The sequence below is a fragment of the Drosophila persimilis genome, unplaced genomic scaffold (genome assembly GCF_003286085.1).
Source record: "Drosophila persimilis strain 14011-0111.01,24,50 unplaced genomic scaffold, DperRS2 tig00000520-arrow-pilon, whole genome shotgun sequence".
NCBI classification, from domain to species: Eukaryota; Metazoa; Arthropoda; class Insecta; order Diptera; family Drosophilidae; genus Drosophila; species Drosophila persimilis.
Window position 1 is genome coordinate 3,165,478 of NW_020825317.1, and position 19,213 is coordinate 3,184,690.

Below are 19,213 nucleotides of genomic sequence, written 5' to 3' on the forward strand. Positions count from 1 at the left end.
ACACGCACGCAGGTGTCAAAGCATCCGCCGTGTTCACTTAGTTTTTGCTGCTGGCATTCGATACCTTTTCAAAGGGTATGAAAGATAGCTGACACTTACTTCATCAGAATAAGCGGAAGACGGGATGAGCCCTATATTTGTCTGAGAGTAGGCTCTTCCTGGACATATTTGAGTGAAAACCAGAAAGAATATGATTTGTGTATCATATAGAATTCTCTAAGCGATATGTTTTTAGCTCAAAATTCTAATCAAATTCTATTTTATAATAATAATCCAATGCTAAATCTTGAGCTCTTGAAAGGGTATCGGCAGTTTCGACTGCATCGCATTGGCCGTTCTTTCTGGCTGCGTTTCCGTTTTGGGTGCGGGGCTGTTGCTGCTGCCTGGCTTAAATTCATTCTTTAAAGGAAATGGGCTGGCCATAAGGCTGAAGGCCTGGGGGTCGATGCGTTGGCCGCTGGATCCGTTGCGCCATTGGCCAATGTCTGGTGCCGCAGGTGGCACCGGTCATGCCGACGACTACCGATCTGGTCTGTCTGCTGTCGTGAGGGGTCGGTCGTCACGGGGGACTTACTTGTGCCCTAGTTCGTGGGTGATCGTGTGGGCCAGCATGATGCCATTGTCCTCATTGACGCTGCACGACTGCTTTGGCTTGCACATCCCTCCAACGTTAGCCAGGCCTAGGGTCCTGCGAGGAGAATGAAACGCATGGATCACTCACTGGATGTGGATCTGTTCATCTGTGTGCAGCACTTACATGCAGTTGTTGGCGCAAATGTTCTTCCTCGTAATCAGAATGGCGACATCGTGATGGTGCGGATCCTTTTCGCTTCCTTTGTTCAGCTTGTGCTGCCAGCTGTAGAGCGAAAAAGGATACAGAATTAAAGTATTCCCCAAATGAGTCTAAAACAAACGATTACCTGCAAAAGCGATCGAGATTCTTCTGAGCATTATGTGTGAGATTTAGCTGCTGTTCGGACTCTTCCTCGTCCAGCCGTATGATGCGCACGACAACAATCTCAATGGAGTTGCCAATACTGGGATCTTTGTACAGCGCCGATACCATGTTCATGATCGTCAGCAGATAGCCATTGAGGTCCTTGTGGAAGGCTGTCATTGTGGCATCGGCCACAATAAGCGTCTCCACATGTCTAGGGCTGCTTATGGAGCGCTTCTGCTTGTGCCCCTGTCCCTGACCCTGGGAGTGCGTCTCGTACTTGAATTTCGTGTGCGGCGGCTGGTGGTGGCGATGGCGACGATGCTGCCGGCGATGGAGCTGCTGGTGCTGGCGCCCCCGATGTCCGTGTGCGTGGTGATGGCGACGTATCTGACGCCCCCCCTGGATCTTCACCTTGCCCCTGGCCTGCCACTCCAATCGGGTCTCCATGCGCCGTCTGGGCTCTCGAGTGCCGCAATTGCTGATCGCTAAACCTGCCACAGCTCCTTCTCCTCCTCCTCCTCTTTGTCGATTGTTTTCTTTTTTTCCAGGCTGTTGCTTGGGCTTTACGGAGGATCGCTGAAACATCACATGCGGATGACCGTGCTCTGGATGCGGCTCATGCTGCTTGGAGGGCTCGATGAAGTACTCATTGCTGGCAGTCCGTATGTGACCCGCCTAAAGAGAGGAACAGACGCTTTCGATATTGAAACAAACCACAAGAGGTTTCTGGATTACTCACCAGCCCCGAGCAGGTAGAGATGGCGACATTGGACGACGGCTGGCCCCGCACCTTGCCGTGAAAGTGGCAGTTCAAATGATTCTCGGACAGGGACGAGCGCGTGCGCAGGTCCCGACGGTGTCGCTCCACCACCAAATGGGGGGCCAGAAAATAGTTGTGGGGTCTGCAATCGAATATTTGAAGATTGGGTGGATATCCGGATCATTTTGATCGCTGATATTTACGTGAGCTCCAGGTGCAGCGTCTCATTTTGCAGTGGCAGCTGCAGATGCAGATCCGCCTCATCCTGCTCCTGATCCTCCAGGCTACGGCGCTGTCGATGACGGCGGTGATCCCGAACGTGAGCATACTCCAGAGAGTGCGTCATGAAGGCGCCGTCGGGGTATACGCGCCGTGGCACCACCAGCTCTCCCTGCCCTGTCATCAGCTCGTCCGTGTGGATGCCAAAGAGACTGGTACTGGGACTGATTCTTGTGGTTGCTTCTTCAACTACGAATGATCCGTGGGGATCTGCCTCTGCCTCCAGGACCAGCCACAGAAAGAGTAGCGTGGTCAGGCCAAGGCTCGGCATCCTTATGCGTCGAATGTTGTGTGTCGCCTTTTGGTAGGCTCCTTTCGCTATTTGAAGTCTCCTCCTCTTAGCCCTTAGCCGTTGTCCAGGCGGTGTCTCAGCAGCATGGCAGCGATCGCATTATACGCCCGCGTAGACTCAGGCTAATCTGTTATCCGGGGTCTACAGAGTCCAGGTGTTCCAAAATCCTGGCTAGGTTCGAGATCAATCTGTAATGGAAATTCTGGTTTAATGTCAATCATTTATTGTAAAATGAAAAGGATACACTTAGGTAGAGCCTGAATTAAAAATGAGCTCCTTCTATGGCTCCTAGCGTTTCAGATCTTGGGGAGGAGGAGGTGAAGGAGAGATATAGAAGGTTGAGATATCGAATCCAATCGAGAGATTGAGGGTATATTTAAGTGGAAGGCCAATGTGTACTCGTAAAAAGGTTCGGCATTTTTCATTTCCCGAGTGGTCAAGAGAGACAATGGTCCGAAAGACAAGACACGGGCAATTAAATTAAGCAAATAGTTGAAAGGGGTGGCGCGCTTTCAAAGACCGCTTCAGGAACGAACGGAAATGTTGTGAGCCGCGGCATAGGTCGGGGCTCTACTTTTATACCCGGTATTCAGTTAGTATATATTTAAGCTTATTTAAATGTCCTTTGGTATCTTTGTTCGCAAAAGGACGAAACGATTTTTTTGCCGAACAAAACGTTCAGAAAAATCGGTAGAAACGTTTTGGAGATTTGTATGTATTATTCTACCGGTTTTCACTTATCTTTAAACTTTTTTGTACATCTGCCTTTTGATACCCGATAGTCAAAAGCATAGGGGTGTATTCGATTTGTGGTGGAAGTGGATGTGTGTAGATGCCAGAAGGAAGCGTTTCCGATCCCATAAAGTATATACATATATATGTATAAGAATATACAAAAGAAAGACAGCGATAGAGGCAGTAACAATAGTAACAGAAATACGAAAGAGAGGCACAAAGAGCTAAATCAAAAACAATGAAACGAACACTAAAGTCCGAAGGCCGAAGTTTTGAATACCATTTCCGACCAATCGAATTCAATTAATTTTTGACCACAATTTCCTCGAAATTAAACCGAGGTGCTGTCCTTTGAAAGCTAGCATGTGCTGTTATGTGCAAAAATGTATTTTTTGGCAACGTTCTGAAAGCCAAATCTGGTTGCGTTTGCACGAAAACGAAAGTGTTGTTGCTCTGACCAATTATTTCCGAGCCAAATTTGAGTTTTTATGTATAAAGGCACAAGCTAAATTGGCCTGGTAGTGGTGTCAAGTTAATATTAATGCATCAATGAGTCATCTATTTATTTTTTTTTCTATTTTTCAATTGTGATTAATTTTGTTGTTAAAAAAGCCGTTTACTTTTCATTTCGTCGAGGAAAATGTTCTCGTTTTGAAAACGAAAAAATCTTGCGGAATGTGAAACCGGAAGCACCAATTTATGTGATTTCAAAAGTAAATCGGTAAACTTTTGTGAAAGGGAAAACCGGAGTCTGGCTGTTAGTGTTTGTAAATAGAAATCTCCTGATAAAATAGATCAAGTTGTTCGATCTATGATCAGATACTATGTAATATTTTGCAGTTTTTTTGGAATTGGAAAATTAATTGGGAATTATGGGCATGGGGTCTGTATAATCTTATGATGTTCTTTGTGCGCGCGATGTGGCACAAAGAACATGTTTTCGATTTTTTGTTTGTCCATGTAGTCAGCTCGGTGTGGCCAAGCCTAGCCCTATTAATGATGACTTGCTGCCTTCTTTTTAGGCTAGTGTGTTTGAAGTAGGAGTTTGTGGGGGAGAGATTGAGAATTTGTTGAATCCAGGTAGTCTTTTTATGTGGAGGCCAGGATTTTTGAATTTGAGGTTTGCTTTGAGGGGGTTTGGGTGTAAATGAGAGGATATTTGGCGGCCAGTTTGGCTGAGGTGTCAGCAATGAGTATAATTTTAGGGAAATGTTCGGTAAATAGGTTTGTTGGGATTTTTTATTTTGTGTGCTTTTTTTTGCACTCACAAGATGGTGAGTTATAATACTTTCGTATGCTATCGCTGGCGCCCTGCTCTACAGCGTCAAAGATATGGTGTAGCTCCTGCGAGCACAGGCTCATTCTTTTTGATTAAAACCCGTTAGGTTTGGTGTCTTCGTTAGAGGAATCACACAAAAAGGAGTTCCACTCACGAAGCAAGAAACCAAGAAGCAAATCAGCACCCAGCAACTGCTCTACTGCTGCACTGCATCCTCCAGCATCACATGACAGTCTCGAAAGGTACGAGTACACCTATGTATATATTATGGGTCACAACAAAAAGAACCTTACCGGTTTTTTTTCGTGCTAGACATGTTTACTCGTTTTTTTTATAGGTTGTACCCTGTTTGAGAACCATACTGTTGGACAAGAATGTGAATGTAAGTATAAGGATCATTCTCAGCTAAAATTTTAGAGCTTTAGGCGTAATATTCCTTCCATCCCCTAGTAACAAATTTGGTTAGCATTCCCGTAGTAATTATACCCGATACTCAAAATGATTATTGGGGTATATTATATTTGTGGTAAAAGTGGATGTGTGTAACGTCCAGAAGGAATCGTTTCCGACCCCATAAAGTATATATATTCTTGATCAGCATCAACAGCCCAGTCGATTGAGCCATGTCTGTCTGTCCGTCCCCTTCAGCGCCTAGTGCTCAAAGACTATAAGAGCTAGAGCAACGATGTTTTGGATCCAGACTTTTGTGATATTTCACTGCTACAAAAATATTTCAAAACTTCGCCCCGCCTACTTCCGCCCCCACAAAGGACGAAAATCTGTGGCATCTATATCTTCTAGAGTGCAAATTCTGAACCAGATCGTATAATTATTATAGCCAGAATCAAGAACAAAATTTCATTCTTTCTCGCTCTATCTCTCTCTAACACACAGGTTTCATGGTCGGTTTTGCCAATTGCAAAATATGAGTTCAAGGATCTCAGAACCCATAAAAGCTAGAGCAACCAAATTTGGAATCCACACTCCTGTGATATCGGACCTTGGCCGTTTTGTGTCAAAATTTCGCCACACCCCCATTCGCCCCCGCAAAGGACGAACATCTGGGGCATCCACAAATCTCTGAGACTATTCACGCTAGAGTAACCAAATTTAGTATCCTGTTAGATCTCACTGGCTACGCAGCGCCCGACGTCACGCTCAGACTGATTTTCTGTCTCTCTCGCACGCACTCTTTGTCGTGTCGTTTAATATTCGCGGCGTCTGCCGGAGGAGATCCATACTGACTAAGTATCGGGTATAAATGTAGAGTTGCGGCGTCCGCAGCAACTTACAACGTTCCCCCTCGTTTTTCGATAGTTTTCCTCTGAGGCGGAGCATTCAAGTTTATTTACAATTATTTTAAAAATTAAGTTGAAAATGTCAAAAGGGGTGGATTTGAAATTAGGTTAACCTCGGCTTCAGAACCGAAGGCAATTTATAGCTTGTCGTGTTTTGTCGTGGCAAAGAGGCAGACGCTTCTGCAACGCCATAAGGTTACGCCCTGACTCTCTTCGTTAGATATCGTTGCCTTTAGAGCTGAAAATCTTGACTCAAATTTATCCTTTACGATTATATGTTCTATAATCTTAGCTCAAGGCACGGTTTACTCGTGTACATCGTAACGCCCACCTCTGCAGGGGGTATTTCCCGCAGAGACAGCACTCTCTGCCGCTCAGTCTGTCTGTTCGACAATCGAAGCAGCAACAAGACGACAACTTAGTTATTCAAAAGATAAACGCAGTCAACGGCAGATCGGCTGTTATCACGATCACGGTTTGTAATTTATGATAAATGTTGGCAATTCCATTAATAAAATTAAACAAAAGCTCATTAGCTTCAAACGCTGACTTTTGCAAACAGGGAAAAAAATAATCAAAAAAAGAGAAGCAGACATCTTTCAGAGAAACCAAAAGAAAGGGAAAAGAAGGTTTATGCATACCCTGCAAAAAAAATAAGAAAGAGGTTTTTTTTTTTCATTGAAGCCAAACCGGCCGACCGAGGGGCGCTGCCGCATAACGCAAAAAAAGATAGAGGGATACGCTTCCAAGATTCCTTCTGTAGTTTCTTCCTTTAGTGAGTGACAAACACAATCCTAAACTCAAGAGAACTTTCCATCCACAGACGGGAGAAAAGAGCATACCCGTCAACGCCAATGACCTTGGCAATGGCGCCAGCGGCACAGGTGCCGTTCCCCAAATCCCCCAAATGGCCATAATAATGATGATCGTAAAATATCGTGGACATTCAAAAATTCCCATTCGCACCCGAAACCCGATTCAATCCGGTGACCGTTCTTCTATTCCCATTCCCCATTTCCATTCTCATTCCTGTTTCAGTATTTATTCTGCGAACAGAATTGAATTTCAATTCGCGGCGTAACTTGAAAGAGTTCCCGGCAGAGGTAGAAATTAGCAAGCGCCACATGATCGTCAGACCGCTCTATGTCTGTCTGTCTTTCTCATTATGCTGCAGTGCCTCTTCTTGGGATGGCGGGGCCAGGCGCCACTTTTAATTATCAATCAATCAATCAATCACAGCCGCCGCCGTCGCCTTACGGCTCCCTCCATTAAATGAATGTCAGCCAATGATTGCAGCGCCGCCTGCAAACTGTCTCCCTCTACCATTTACCCCTCCATCTGCATCTCTCCGTTCCGTTGGCTCGTCTCCTCCTTCCAGTTGCGTTGCCTCCATCTTCGTCTGCATCCGATGATCGATGATCAATGGATGGTCCGATCGTTCGATTCATTCGTTGTGCATCGCTGGCACTGCATTTGACTGAGAAAATATCAAGGAAGAGAAACGAGAGGGAGTTGCTTCCCTATGGGGCTACCATAACATAAACACACTTTTCGAGCCATCTTTCCATTATCTTTATCCAATTTGTTACCTCTTTTTGTTCAGATTAGTCCTTATTATACCACTCAAAGAGTATGGGGTTACATTAGATTTGTAGTGGAAGTGGATGTGTGCAACAGCCAGAAGGAAGTATTCCCCATAAAGTATATATATTCTCGATCAACATCTATAGCCGAGTCGATATAGCCATGTCGGCCTGTCCGTCCGTCCGAATTCATGAACGCCTAGATCTCAGAGGCTCAGAGACAAAATTAAATTTTGTATCAAAACTCTTCTCATATCACACTTACAAGTATATTTCAAAATTTTCAAGATACGAGAAAACTAAAAAACAGAATTATAGAGAATGACCATATTTACCAGAGTGCCAAAGCTGGATTAACGAATCAAAGAATCTCTCTCTGTCTGTCTCTCTCACACACGAACTCTGTCTCGTTCAATGTGCATGATCTGGTGGAAGTGAGCGAATAAAACGCTTGGTGTTAGTGTGGAAATATAATAAAAGAGACAGATTTAAAAAATAAATGTAAATAAAAATGTTTACAGATAAAATCGAATATATAGAAATCTCGCAAACGGTAAGAGCAAACAGCGATACCAAACGACCTATATAAATATATTGCTTAAATTACATAAATAATAAGCTCACATACATCAATACTGATTGAGTACCGGATATAAAGTAGAGTCGCGGTACTTACCGCGGCTCACAATGTTTCTGCTCGTTTAATTTTTCTTTTGGGCAGTTTTTTTGCTTTTTTATTTTTGGTTATTCATGGGATCCATCGATGATCGGATTGCTTTTCAGTGATAAATATTTTTTGCCAATCAAAGGCCAAATTAAGATCCAATCTACTAATCAACAGATGGCTCTTCCTCCTCCCCTTTTCTTCCACATCCACATATCCATATCCGTAGAGAATCATCCTAAACAACCAAGAACCAAAAAAACCCTCTTTTGGCTGCAAACTGGCAAATTTCCGATTTCACTTTGTCTCTAGCATAAAGCCAAAAGCAATTTGTACGCCCACCAGACCTTATGCCCCAATGCTGCATGCTCCATGCTCCATGATCCATGCCCAGACTAGGCACAGTCTCGACTCGACCAGACCATGCCAAAGTAAAGCAAAGCAGAGCAGAGTCAGGCCCCTTAGCTGGTAGCTCTAGCTTGCTTCATTCATACGTCATACGAGTATGAGTATGTTTTGCGACGCGTTGCCTGTAGTTTCATTCAAAAACACACACTCGCCTGCAGTCGCAGTCGCAGTCGGACTGGCACTGGCAACTGGCACTCACACATACGAATGATTACCCATGGGCACATGGAGGTGGAACAACGAGTGTGTGTTTGAGTGTTGTATACCCTTTCCTCCAGCGATCCCACTCTTTCAACCACTTCTGACAACTTATTTTGCCCTTTAAAGACTGGCAAAAGAAAACAGCTCATCTGTCTGATCTTTCTGTTTTTATACAATAGAATATTCAAACCAAACCATTCGTATTACATCTACGGGCTGTGTTTATTTCTTTATTAATGGAATGTTTTAGATCTTCATCATATTCATATTCATATTCATATTCCACGCATTTGCTTGGACACATTTCCCTGAACAAAATACAAGTAAATCGCTCGGGGCGAGTGGTCACTATTCAAAAGGAATGCATCCGTTCGCTTAGGCGAATTCGGTACATAGTATCAACTTCATTCGGCGATTGTGCCCTAGTGTTCTATTACAGATATTACAGTGGATTTCTTATAGATGTATGTATCCGATATCTCTGAAATATTTCCCCACATCCCTCTCTGTAATGCAGTGAATGCGCTGAATCAGTCGCAAAGTAATGCCGTTTATCGGTGATAACTGCTTTGTGATTCAAGGAATAAGAATGAAATATGAGTTCAAAGAGTTTGAATTGAAATGGGTTCACTTTTTAATATATTTTGCTTAAAAAACTTTCACAATTTCCAAATTTTACTCACTAACATGTCTCTGTAATATTTTTTCGAATCTTGAAGTGTATCCAAATCATCGGTCCACAGAAGTTGTGTTTTCTTCCTTGTTTTTATTTTATCACGATTTTGTTCATGAATGAAATACAAATATGTATTTACGTAAAACGACGACGCTTCGCTCTGCTCTGTCGTTGGCCACGATTGAGAGTTGGGTTGGGTCCCTGTCTCTGGGTCTGGGTCTGGGTCTGGCTCTGGCTCCGTCTCCATTTCCATCTCCATCTCCAACTCCGGCCCCCGCAACCCATTTAACATCCCAGGCTTATCTGAATCTGCATCTGTATCTGTGTATCTGGTGTTTGGGGGCTGCCTGCCTGCTGCTGTTGTCTCGCGGGGCACATATTTTAATTTCTTCAGCTTCGGTCGTAGCGTCGATAGGCATGTGGGCCGAAGATGTATTTTTATGGCAGGCAGCGTCGTCGTTCGATTTATTATTTCATTTGTGTTAATACCGAGTAATCTACGTATACACACGATCAGAGGTATATAAAAACATACAGACATATTTATATACGGAATGGGTGACGAACCTCTGGCTCCCACGGATGGAGGAAGTGCTTCTCCGTTTCCCATAGACCACCGCTCGGGATTTCTCGGGAATTTTCGTGAATGGATCCGATAGGATTGGATCGGACCATCATTTAATGTGATTTTATTTATTATGACACAAGCACACAACATTGTTGTGGTTTTTGTTGTTGGTGTGACCATAAACTCATGACCTGTGGTTTTTTCCTGTTGCTTTTTTTAAACGTTTTCGGAAGTTACTTGTGGCGTGGTAGTGAGATAAATTTGGTTTTTAGTTGCTTTTTTCTCTGCGCTGAGATCACACAGGAAATTAGCTTTATACAAATGAACCTACATATGTACATTAATAAATGTAATAAATGCATTCTGTATAGTATATATACAAATTAAACAACAGCGGTAACGGATTGTGTTTTTAAAAAGTTTTTATTTTACTTCGAACTTCACTGATATAGATTTAAGTAGAGGGTCACAAAGGAATTCCGGGCCAAGGGATTGCGCGATCTTAATATTTAGCTAGACTTTGCGGTGTCGCTGCTGGATCAAGACTGATTTGAACTTTCTGATCTTTGCATCGTTGATCCCTTTCGGGAATCGTTTTTCTATAAACATTTCAATTGATTTCGCCATCCCGAGTATTAGATTTCGTCATCCAAAGAGAGAACTGTAAAAGGCCTAAAGTGCAGGATCTGCAGAAAGCCGGGAGTGAGATTGTTTATGAGAAGCCGGGTGTGGGCAAACATTGGTTTTCCATTTAGGCGAGTGTCAAAGAATGGGATTGCGGCGGGGGCGCTTGAGATTGTACATCTTAGAAATCAATTAGGCGGAGGCCCAAGATTGAAATTGTTTTCGTTTTGGAAAACCAAAGATTGTTTACAACTCGTATAAGAGCTCAATGGAATTGGGTACGTTAACTCCCCCCATTCTTAAATGTTTCGTCCCGATACATTTTGAAGTTCTGATAGAGCTCTAATTTCTTCTGACAGTATTTGAATGTTGCTTTCCACTATTTCTTCTGACGGTATTCTTATTGATTTAATAAGTACAAATTTGGTTAATTTATAGCAGAAGTAAAATAACATTAACAATATCAAAATGATTAAAAATAATGTTGTTAATGGTAAGGCCGTATTACCTAATGTTATAAGGGGATTTAAAATATTAACATTATCAAAAGAAAATTGCTTATCATTTGATTGTATATAATCAACTAATTCAAAATCGCTATATCTATGATGCGATATATATTTTAGAATTTTACCCTTATCATTTATGTGGCTTATATTATTTATTACAATTGTGTTGTTGAATATAAGGAGATACGATCCTAACAAAGTAGTATTGTCTACGATATTTTTGCCTGAAACTAATATGGCACCATCCTGAATGATGTCTATTTCTTTGTTTTTTTTCCCTTTTTTTAGTGCAGTTGGCTTTAAAGCCATTAAGTAAATTGGTGAAACAGGTACTCTTTAAATTTATTTGTGCGTAATTGTTAAAAGTTTCACTTTTAAAATTATTCATTAAATAGTATTTCTCCTTACATTCACAAACTTTTTCACTTATAACTAACATTCCATCATTTTGTGAGATGGCTCTTGCATGGTAAAACTTGCAAATATCTTTAATTTGAGGATATTTTATGTAAATGATTATTAAATCTGCATTTCGAATTATTTTAACCGTTGCAATGTCCAACAGATCAGACAGTTCAACATTATGTTTTTCATGCTTATAAATGTCCTCTATTTCGTTTTTATTTAAAATTTTTGTATTGAAAATGTTTACTTTTAAGAGGGTTATGGTATCAACTAAATTTAGTAGGTCAAAAGTTATTAATTTTAAACGATGCTTTCTCAGTATCGTTTCTTCATTGAAGATGACATTCTTTAATGAATTTGATAGCAATTCAATTTCTTTGAAAAATTTGGAATTTATTACAAATTGTTTATTATTATTTTCAGTTAATTCATTTACTTTATTTTGTATTTTCAAAAAGTCGTCATGATCAGGGCTGCCTGCTATCCATTTCCAAATGGTACCTAATTCATTTATTCCCCTTTCTTTCCGTTTTGGAACTAATTCTGAAATCATTAATTTTAATAGACTTAAGTCCATTGATATTTCCCACTCATCGTCTGAATTAATTGATTTGTTGACATATTTGGATTCTTTATCAATTATCTCTCTATAAAAACTCAAATTAGTAATATGGAAAAGTTCAGCGTATGTTTCATAAGTGTAAACGTCTCTGTCGTCTTTGAGCAATAGATAGTCACTATGCGTATAGTCAATTACTTCCGCAGTCGTCAATATAACAAAAGTCAGTATTAGTATATTCGCATACATTTTCTGGAAAAAATATTTAATATTTGATGTTATCTTTATGTATAATTCTGTTTCTATTGTTGATTATAATTTTATTCGGTCGATTTTCCTTAACTACCTGCTTTTTGTATCGGGATTGAAGTTTATTTCTTTCCCCGAATTTCTTTTCATAGACTACTTCTCCTATTTTATAATCTTTTTCTCTTCTATCTTTGTTATGTATCTTAAGCATTTTGGTCTGAGCTTCCTTAAGTAATATTGGATTATGTTTGTGTTCTATTTTGTTATACAATATGTCATATGGCATTTGATTGGTCGTTGAATGTATCGTCAGGTTATATTTCAGTGCCGCCCTTATTATTATTTCTGAATAATCTGTTAGATTTAGTTCATCCTTGATGCACCGCGCTATTTCTGTTAGTGTGGAATGTACCCTTTCTACCTGACCATTTGAGGTGCTGTGTCTGGGATCAGCATAATAAATAGTTAAGTTACTTCTTTGTATGAATGATCTAAATTGTGCTGAAGTAAAGCTTGGTTCGTTGTCAGTCATTAATGATGTTGCTAACGGAAAGTGTTGTAAAATTTCCATTACCTTATTTTCAATGTTTAATTTACTTTGAATTTCCTTGACCACCAAGTATTTGGAATAAGAATCTATACAAGTTATGAATGTTAGGTTTTGGGCATAGTATATGTCTAAGTGTAATTGATCTCCTTCTTTTGCTGGAATGGGAGCTTCCCCAATTGGAATTTTTACAGGGTGTCTCCGATATTTGTTTTTGTTACAGATCTCACAATTTTTTATATATTCTTTTAATTTTTTGTGCAGGTTTGGCCAATAATACAGCTTAGTTATTTGTTTGTAATTTTCGTCTAGTCCTCTATGGGCTCTGCAATGTGTTTCTTCTATAATTATAGCTTTATCTTCTGAATTTACTACATCTTGGAGGAACTTTCTTGTGAAGAGAAATTTATTTATGAAGTTTTCCTTTAGCTTATTTTGGATAAGGTATAAATCTTCTAAAGTGCAGTGTATTCCTGTGGTTAAGTGAGGCTGAATAAATTCTTTTAAAATGATTAGCAGATTGTCAACCGTATCAAATTCAATAATATGTCGGGTATTTTCATAAACTCTTACTAACTCATGAACTGTGAATCTCCCTTGCGCTAATAGTAGCTGCTGTTTAAATTGGTTTAGAGGCTTGCTAGTCTCTTGAATGACGTTTTCGAAACTACTCTCTGCTGAATGCTGAGTATTTATGTCTGATTCTGATTCTGTCTGGTCGACATCACTATCTGTCATATGATTTATTTTAATCCGAGATAACGCGTCCGCTACTACGTTAGTTGAGCCTGGCTTATAAATGATTTTTGGTGTGAAACTTTCTATGAAGTAATACCAACGTTTCATTTCAACATTTGGATTTTTTTGCGACATTGCAAAGGACAAAGGTTGGTGATCTGTATGTATTTCAATTCCACTCACTCCGTATAAATAATTTCGCAAATTTTTTAATGCCCATACAATAGCTAATAATTCTTTTTTATTAGTAGCATATAATTGCTCGGTTTTACTTAAAGTTTTAGAAATAAATGTTATGGGATTCCCATCTTGCGACAAAACTGCACCTATTGCTATGTCCGATGCATCTGTGGTTAATGTGAATTTTTTATTGTAATCTGGTTGTACTAATTCAATATGTGCTATTAAACTGTCCTTTAAATTATTAAATGCTCCAATTGCTGGTTCATCCAGCTGTATTAATGCTTTCTTGGATGCCCTTCGTGAAACTTTCCCATTTACTCCGCTCAGATATTTTGTTAAAGGTTTGGCAATTGTGGCATAATTTCGGACAAATTTTCTGTAATACCCTGTTAGTCCTAAGAAGCTACGTAGCTCTCTGATATTTTTAGGAATTGGATAGTTTTGTATTGTGGAGATTTTGTCTGGATCTGTTTTAATGATATTTTGGGAAACAATGTATCCCAGAAATTTGGTTTCCAATTGAAAGAATTTAGACTTTTCAAGTGAAATTTTCATGTTAGCGTTTTGCAATATCTGAATTATATGAATTAGATCTTTATAATGTTGTTCTATAGTTTTTGAAAATATTATTATATCGTCCATATAAACGTGACAAGTTTTCCCAACTTGTTCTCTAAGTATATCGTCCATTGCCCTTTGGAAAATTCTGGGAGCGTTCGTCAATCCCATAGGCATTCTTAGAAATTCATATTTGCCGTTATTTATGGAAAAAGATGTTTTTTCAATATCTGATTCCCTCATTAAAATCTGATAGAAACCTGACTCTAAGTCAATGGCCGAGAAATATTTCGCTTTACCTAAATTGGCAAGGATTACTGAAGGATCTTGCATAGGGTATCTATCCGGTATAGTGTTTTCATTAAGTTTCTTAAAGTCTATTACTAATCTATGCTTAGGAGTTCCGTCCTCATTTACTCCCTTCTTTGGTACTACTATTACCGGTGAATTATATGGGCTTTTACTAGGTCTGATTATACCTTCATCTAACATTTTACTTATTTCGTTATTAACGAAATCGTTAACCGAATAAGCGTATGGATACTGCTTGCCATATACCGGTCTATCGTGTTCAGTGTTAATCTCTCCTTTTATATCCGTTCTGAACGGTAACTGTAAATTTATATTGGCATGGTCTTCTTCGATGATAGATACCATTTTCTCTCTGAGATTTTCTAAATTGTCCTCTTTGTAGGTTATTGTGTTATACAATTTCATTTTTTTCAATTCAGAATTTGCATAATTTTGAATGTCGGATATTTCTACGACGGCGCGTTCAGGATTTTTGCATCCCAAACTTTTAAATTGTTTATTGTCGGATAATTCAACGACGGCGTGTTCAGGATTCTTTAATCCCAAACTATTCGAACTTTTAGTGTCGGATAATTCAACGACGGCGTGCTCAGGATATTTTAATCCCAAACTATTAAAACTTTGGATGTCGGATAATTCAACGACGGCGGGCTCAGGATATTTGAATCCCAAACTATTGACGGATAATTCTTCGTCGGCGTGCTCAGGATTTTTTGATCCCAAGCTATATAAACTTCCTTCTACCTTTACTGAATCGCTTTTCATTTCTTTTTCTTCTTCAAAATATTTTTTTATTATATATTCCTTCAACGGAAGGATGGTTTTTCCTTCTATAAAGGTTAATTTGTTTAAAGAAAGGACCTCGTCATATATTAGTTTCTCCTCATTGTCTTTATAACTTAAAGTCCCCTTTCCTGTATCAATAACCGCTCCGATTTTCTTTAATAGGTTAAATCCTATTAGTAAATCTGCCTCCATTCCATCTATTTCATAAAACACTTGCTTTGTGTTGAAAATTGTTATATTATGGAAATATTTAATTATTGAAAACCCATTCACTGTAGCAACTTTCTTATAGATTGGTAATTCATTTTTATTGTCGTAAATTCCTTTTTTTATATAACAGGAAGTTGCTCCCGTATCTATCAAAACTTTTAATTCTCTGTTTATTTTTTTGTCTACTCTTTTTAGGTAGGGCAGACCTACTTCGGGGGCTGATCTAAAAAATGATCCTCCTCAATGTTATTTATCCTCATTGCTTTATTAGCCGGTTGTTCCGACATTTCGTTTAGTTTTCGTTTCTGCGCTGGATTGTCGTTAGACTGATTATTCGGGACTACGTTTGCCCTAAAATGCTGGGCTTGGCTATAATTGTTATTATTTCTCCTAAAATAACCGTTAGTATTCTCCCGATAATTTCTATTGTTATTATTTCCCCTGAATTGATTGCTGTTCTGTCGGTTCCGGATTTGTATAGATTCGTCTACCTCCATTGGTTCTGGGGCCTGATTTTGTTGTCTATTACCCAAGAAATAGGGTTGTCCCCAAGACATGTTATTCCTCTGCAAATCCCTTTTTTGGTCGAATGGTGAACTGTTAGTCCTAGGTTGTCGTTGGTTGAATCTTAAGGTATTAAAATTATTATTCCCTGAATTTCTGGGACCGCTGAATTGGTAGGCAAATTGGGCCCGAATGTTATTAGATTGCAATTCCTGTACCTTTGCTAAGGCATTCGGTAAATCTGGGGGATTCAATGAAAATAGGATTTCAGCAATGCCGCCGTTTAGGCCAGTGACAAAAATGCGTAAGGCATTGTCTCTAATTTTTTTATTTGATTCCTTGGTGATCTCACTGTCCTTTCCGTGAGTCATTATTGTCTTATTTATTAACAAGGTCATTTTCTTGTTAACCTCGTTATAGAAATCTATAATTGAAAGGTTCCCTTGTCGGAGAACGCTTAATTCCTGTTCTATTATGTAAATAGGTCTCTTGTCACTGTAAACAAAGTCAAGCCGTGAAAGTATGGCATCAAAATTTAGAACTGTCCCGTGGTTGGTCAGTGCGTCATGTGCTGGTCCTGTTATTTTGTTTCTCAAAATTGTTAATGCAATATAATATTGCTTACTTCCTTTCTTATATAACTTCACTGCAGTTTCTGCAGCTTCCCTCCATCCTACATATTGGTTTAATCCACCATTAAAAATTGGTAGGGATTCTATTACCTTCAATGTGGTGTCGTCTCTTATTGTCTCGTCTATTGTTTCTGCCTGATAATCCGATACCTGATCGGATTTAGTTTCTATTTGTTGTTTTAAATTTACAATTTGCTCTTGTACTTGTGAAATTTGAAGTGCTATCAATTGTTTGACCAGATCTGCTGTGAGATCGGTCCTTGCTTGAGAGTTAATCATTTTTAGTTTTTCAAAATCTAAAGTTAGCTGATCCACTTTTAATTTTTCTTATATGTTAGTTTTTATAATCTTATATATCCTAATTGAACTTATATATTTATTAATACAACTCTTGCTCACGAAATATCCGGTAGGGGTCGTCCTTCTTAGTTTGGCAGATCTTCGAACGGGTCTTCCTTCTTAAATTTCTTTGCTCAGCTGGGTCTTCTGGGGGTCTTCCTTCTTTGGCTTCGCTGATCGTTTCACTTTCTTTGTATTTTGGTTTTGTCGGTTTTGTTGGTTTTGTTTTTTTAAAAACTTTGGGTTTCTTTGGTTTTTTTTGTATTTACGAATTGCCTTGATTAGCTTTTTGTTTTATTTGTATTTTGCGTTGTATTTGTATTTGTATTTGTATTTGTATTTGTATTTGTATTTGTATTTGTTTTTGCACACCCTAAGCTCCGGTTTGTTTCCTTTTTATCTCACTTTTTTTTATCTATATCACACAGTCACTCCGCGTTTTTAATTTTGAAGGATTTATTCCATTAATTAATTGTCCTTCGGGTTTCGGCACGACGCAACACTTTTATCATTCGGTGCTTTTTAGACAACGTCGCCCCACGTTGGGCGCCAATTAAACAACAGCGGTAACGGATTGTGTTTTTAAAAAGTTTTTATTTTACTTCGAACTTCACTGATATAGATTTAAGTAGAGGGTCACAAAGGAATTCCGGGCCAAGGGATTGCGCGATCTTAATATTTAGCTAGACTTTGCGGTGTCGCTGCTGGATCAAGACTGATTTGAACTTTCTGATCTTTGCATCGTTGATCCCTTTCGGGAATCGTTTTTCTATAAACATTTCAATTGATTTCGCCATCCCGAGTATTAGATTTCGTCATCCAAAGAGAGAACTGTAAAAGGCCTAAAGTGCAGGATCTGCAGAAAGCCGGGAGTGAGATTGTTTATGAGAAGCCGGGTGTGGGCAAACATTGGTTTTCCATTTAGGCGAGTGTCAAAGAATGGGATTGCGGCGGGGGCGCTTGAGATTGTACATCTTAGAAATCAATTAGGCGGAGGCCCAAGATTGAAATTGTTTTCGTTTTGGAAAACCAAAGATTGTTTACAACTCGTATAAGAGCTCAATGGAATTGGGTACGTTAACTTACATATGTATGTACATATGTATATCTCTGTGTATCTGCGTATTTGTGGAAGAAGCAGTCAAAAACAAAAACAAAATCCCACTTGAAAGAGTAGCGTAAAAGAGCAGGCATACCGCTGTGATAAGATATGAGAGATCTGTTGGGAACTTCGTTAAATTGTGGCATGATATGAAATGTTGGGGGGAAGAGGCGGTTTAGCACATGTCGACGCGTGTATTTGCTAAAGAATATAGCTTTGCAAGTGATGCATCAAAAGGAATTTATCTTAATATCTTATCAACAAGGATTGATTTTGAGGATATTTTTCTTTTTTGTCTGTATTGTACATAAAATGCTTATTGCCACTTGTTCTTAGAGGAGGTTTCACTGTGGTCCTTCTGGGGATCTATTTCCCATTCTGATGTCTAGCAGATTTTAGGATCGAAGGATGATCGTGACATTATATGATTTTTACATCTATCTTTTAAATCAGATATCGTGGGAGCCGAAGGTAAATTATTGCTGCGCTGCCACTCACCGAGTCCACAAATCCAAATCCGAATTCGAGCCCCAAGATTCCGAATCCAATTCTGAATGCGGCGCTGCTGTAGATGAAGCCCGCAAATATTTTAACCGCAAACAAAGCCGACAACGGACAACGACGAATCGGCGACAAAGCAGAGAGAGACAGCAACGACGATGGAGACGACGGCGATGATAATGATGTCAGGTAGGAATACAGAATGCTCTCTGTTGACGGCTTTTGGGGTTTCAGTTTCGGTCTCGAGCTTCTGTTACTCTTTCACAACACAACAACAACAAAACAAAGAGAGGCGGTTTTACATAGGCTATTTCACAATTCAAATAAAAACGGAAATTAGATTTCGGCGCCACTTTTCTCGGAAAACACACACAAAAAACAACACCAAAACTATAAAAAAGGAAACGTCTATGTATTTTCAAAAATCACAATCGACGCGACTCACGGATCACAGATCACGGATTAGGCAGATGACAATAGATATTGGATCTGATCTCGCGCACGTACCGAACACAGAGTCGGCGCAAAGAATGGGCAACGTTTGTTTTTTTGAGAGAGCCTCAGCCGCCGATCGGACTCAGACCTCAGACTAAGTGAAAATTGCAAAGCGCCGCTGGTTTTATTTGAAGGAAAGCATATTACCAAGGTACAACTAAATAAGGTGCGGCCATTCGGCGCTTAAGTGGCCTAAGTTCTTTGCCATCTTCTTTTCCTCGAGACATATTGCAGAGCAAAAACGAGCGGGAACATTGCGTTTTTACCCGATTTTCAG

The 19,213-nt window shown here is 39.6% G+C and overlaps 1 protein-coding gene across 3 annotated transcripts in view; it reads right to left on the reverse strand.

Annotated features, from left to right (window-relative positions):
• LOC6596859 (A disintegrin and metalloproteinase with thrombospondin motifs 7) overlaps positions 1–19,005 on the reverse strand; it is a 23,173-nt gene extending 4,168 nt beyond the window's left edge. The window contains exons 1-7 of one of the 3 annotated variants that reach the window (XM_026990227.1): positions 18,887–19,005; positions 18,439–18,748; positions 1,904–2,459; positions 1,680–1,842; positions 921–1,615; positions 758–856; positions 575–688 (exon numbers count right to left, since the gene is read on the reverse strand). In XM_026990227.1, coding sequence (XP_026846028.1) covers positions 575–688; positions 758–856; positions 921–1,615; positions 1,680–1,842; positions 1,904–2,250 — 1,418 coding nt within the window. In that variant the 5' untranslated portion in view covers positions 2,251–2,459; positions 18,439–18,748; positions 18,887–19,005. Of the gene's footprint in view, positions 1–574; positions 689–757; positions 857–920; positions 1,616–1,679; positions 1,843–1,903; positions 2,460–7,501; positions 7,592–18,438 lie in introns of all 3 variants that reach the window. The other 2 variants (XM_002022055.2, XM_026990228.1) reach the window with 2 other exon arrangements.
• Between the last annotated feature and the right edge of the window lie 208 nt (positions 19,006–19,213).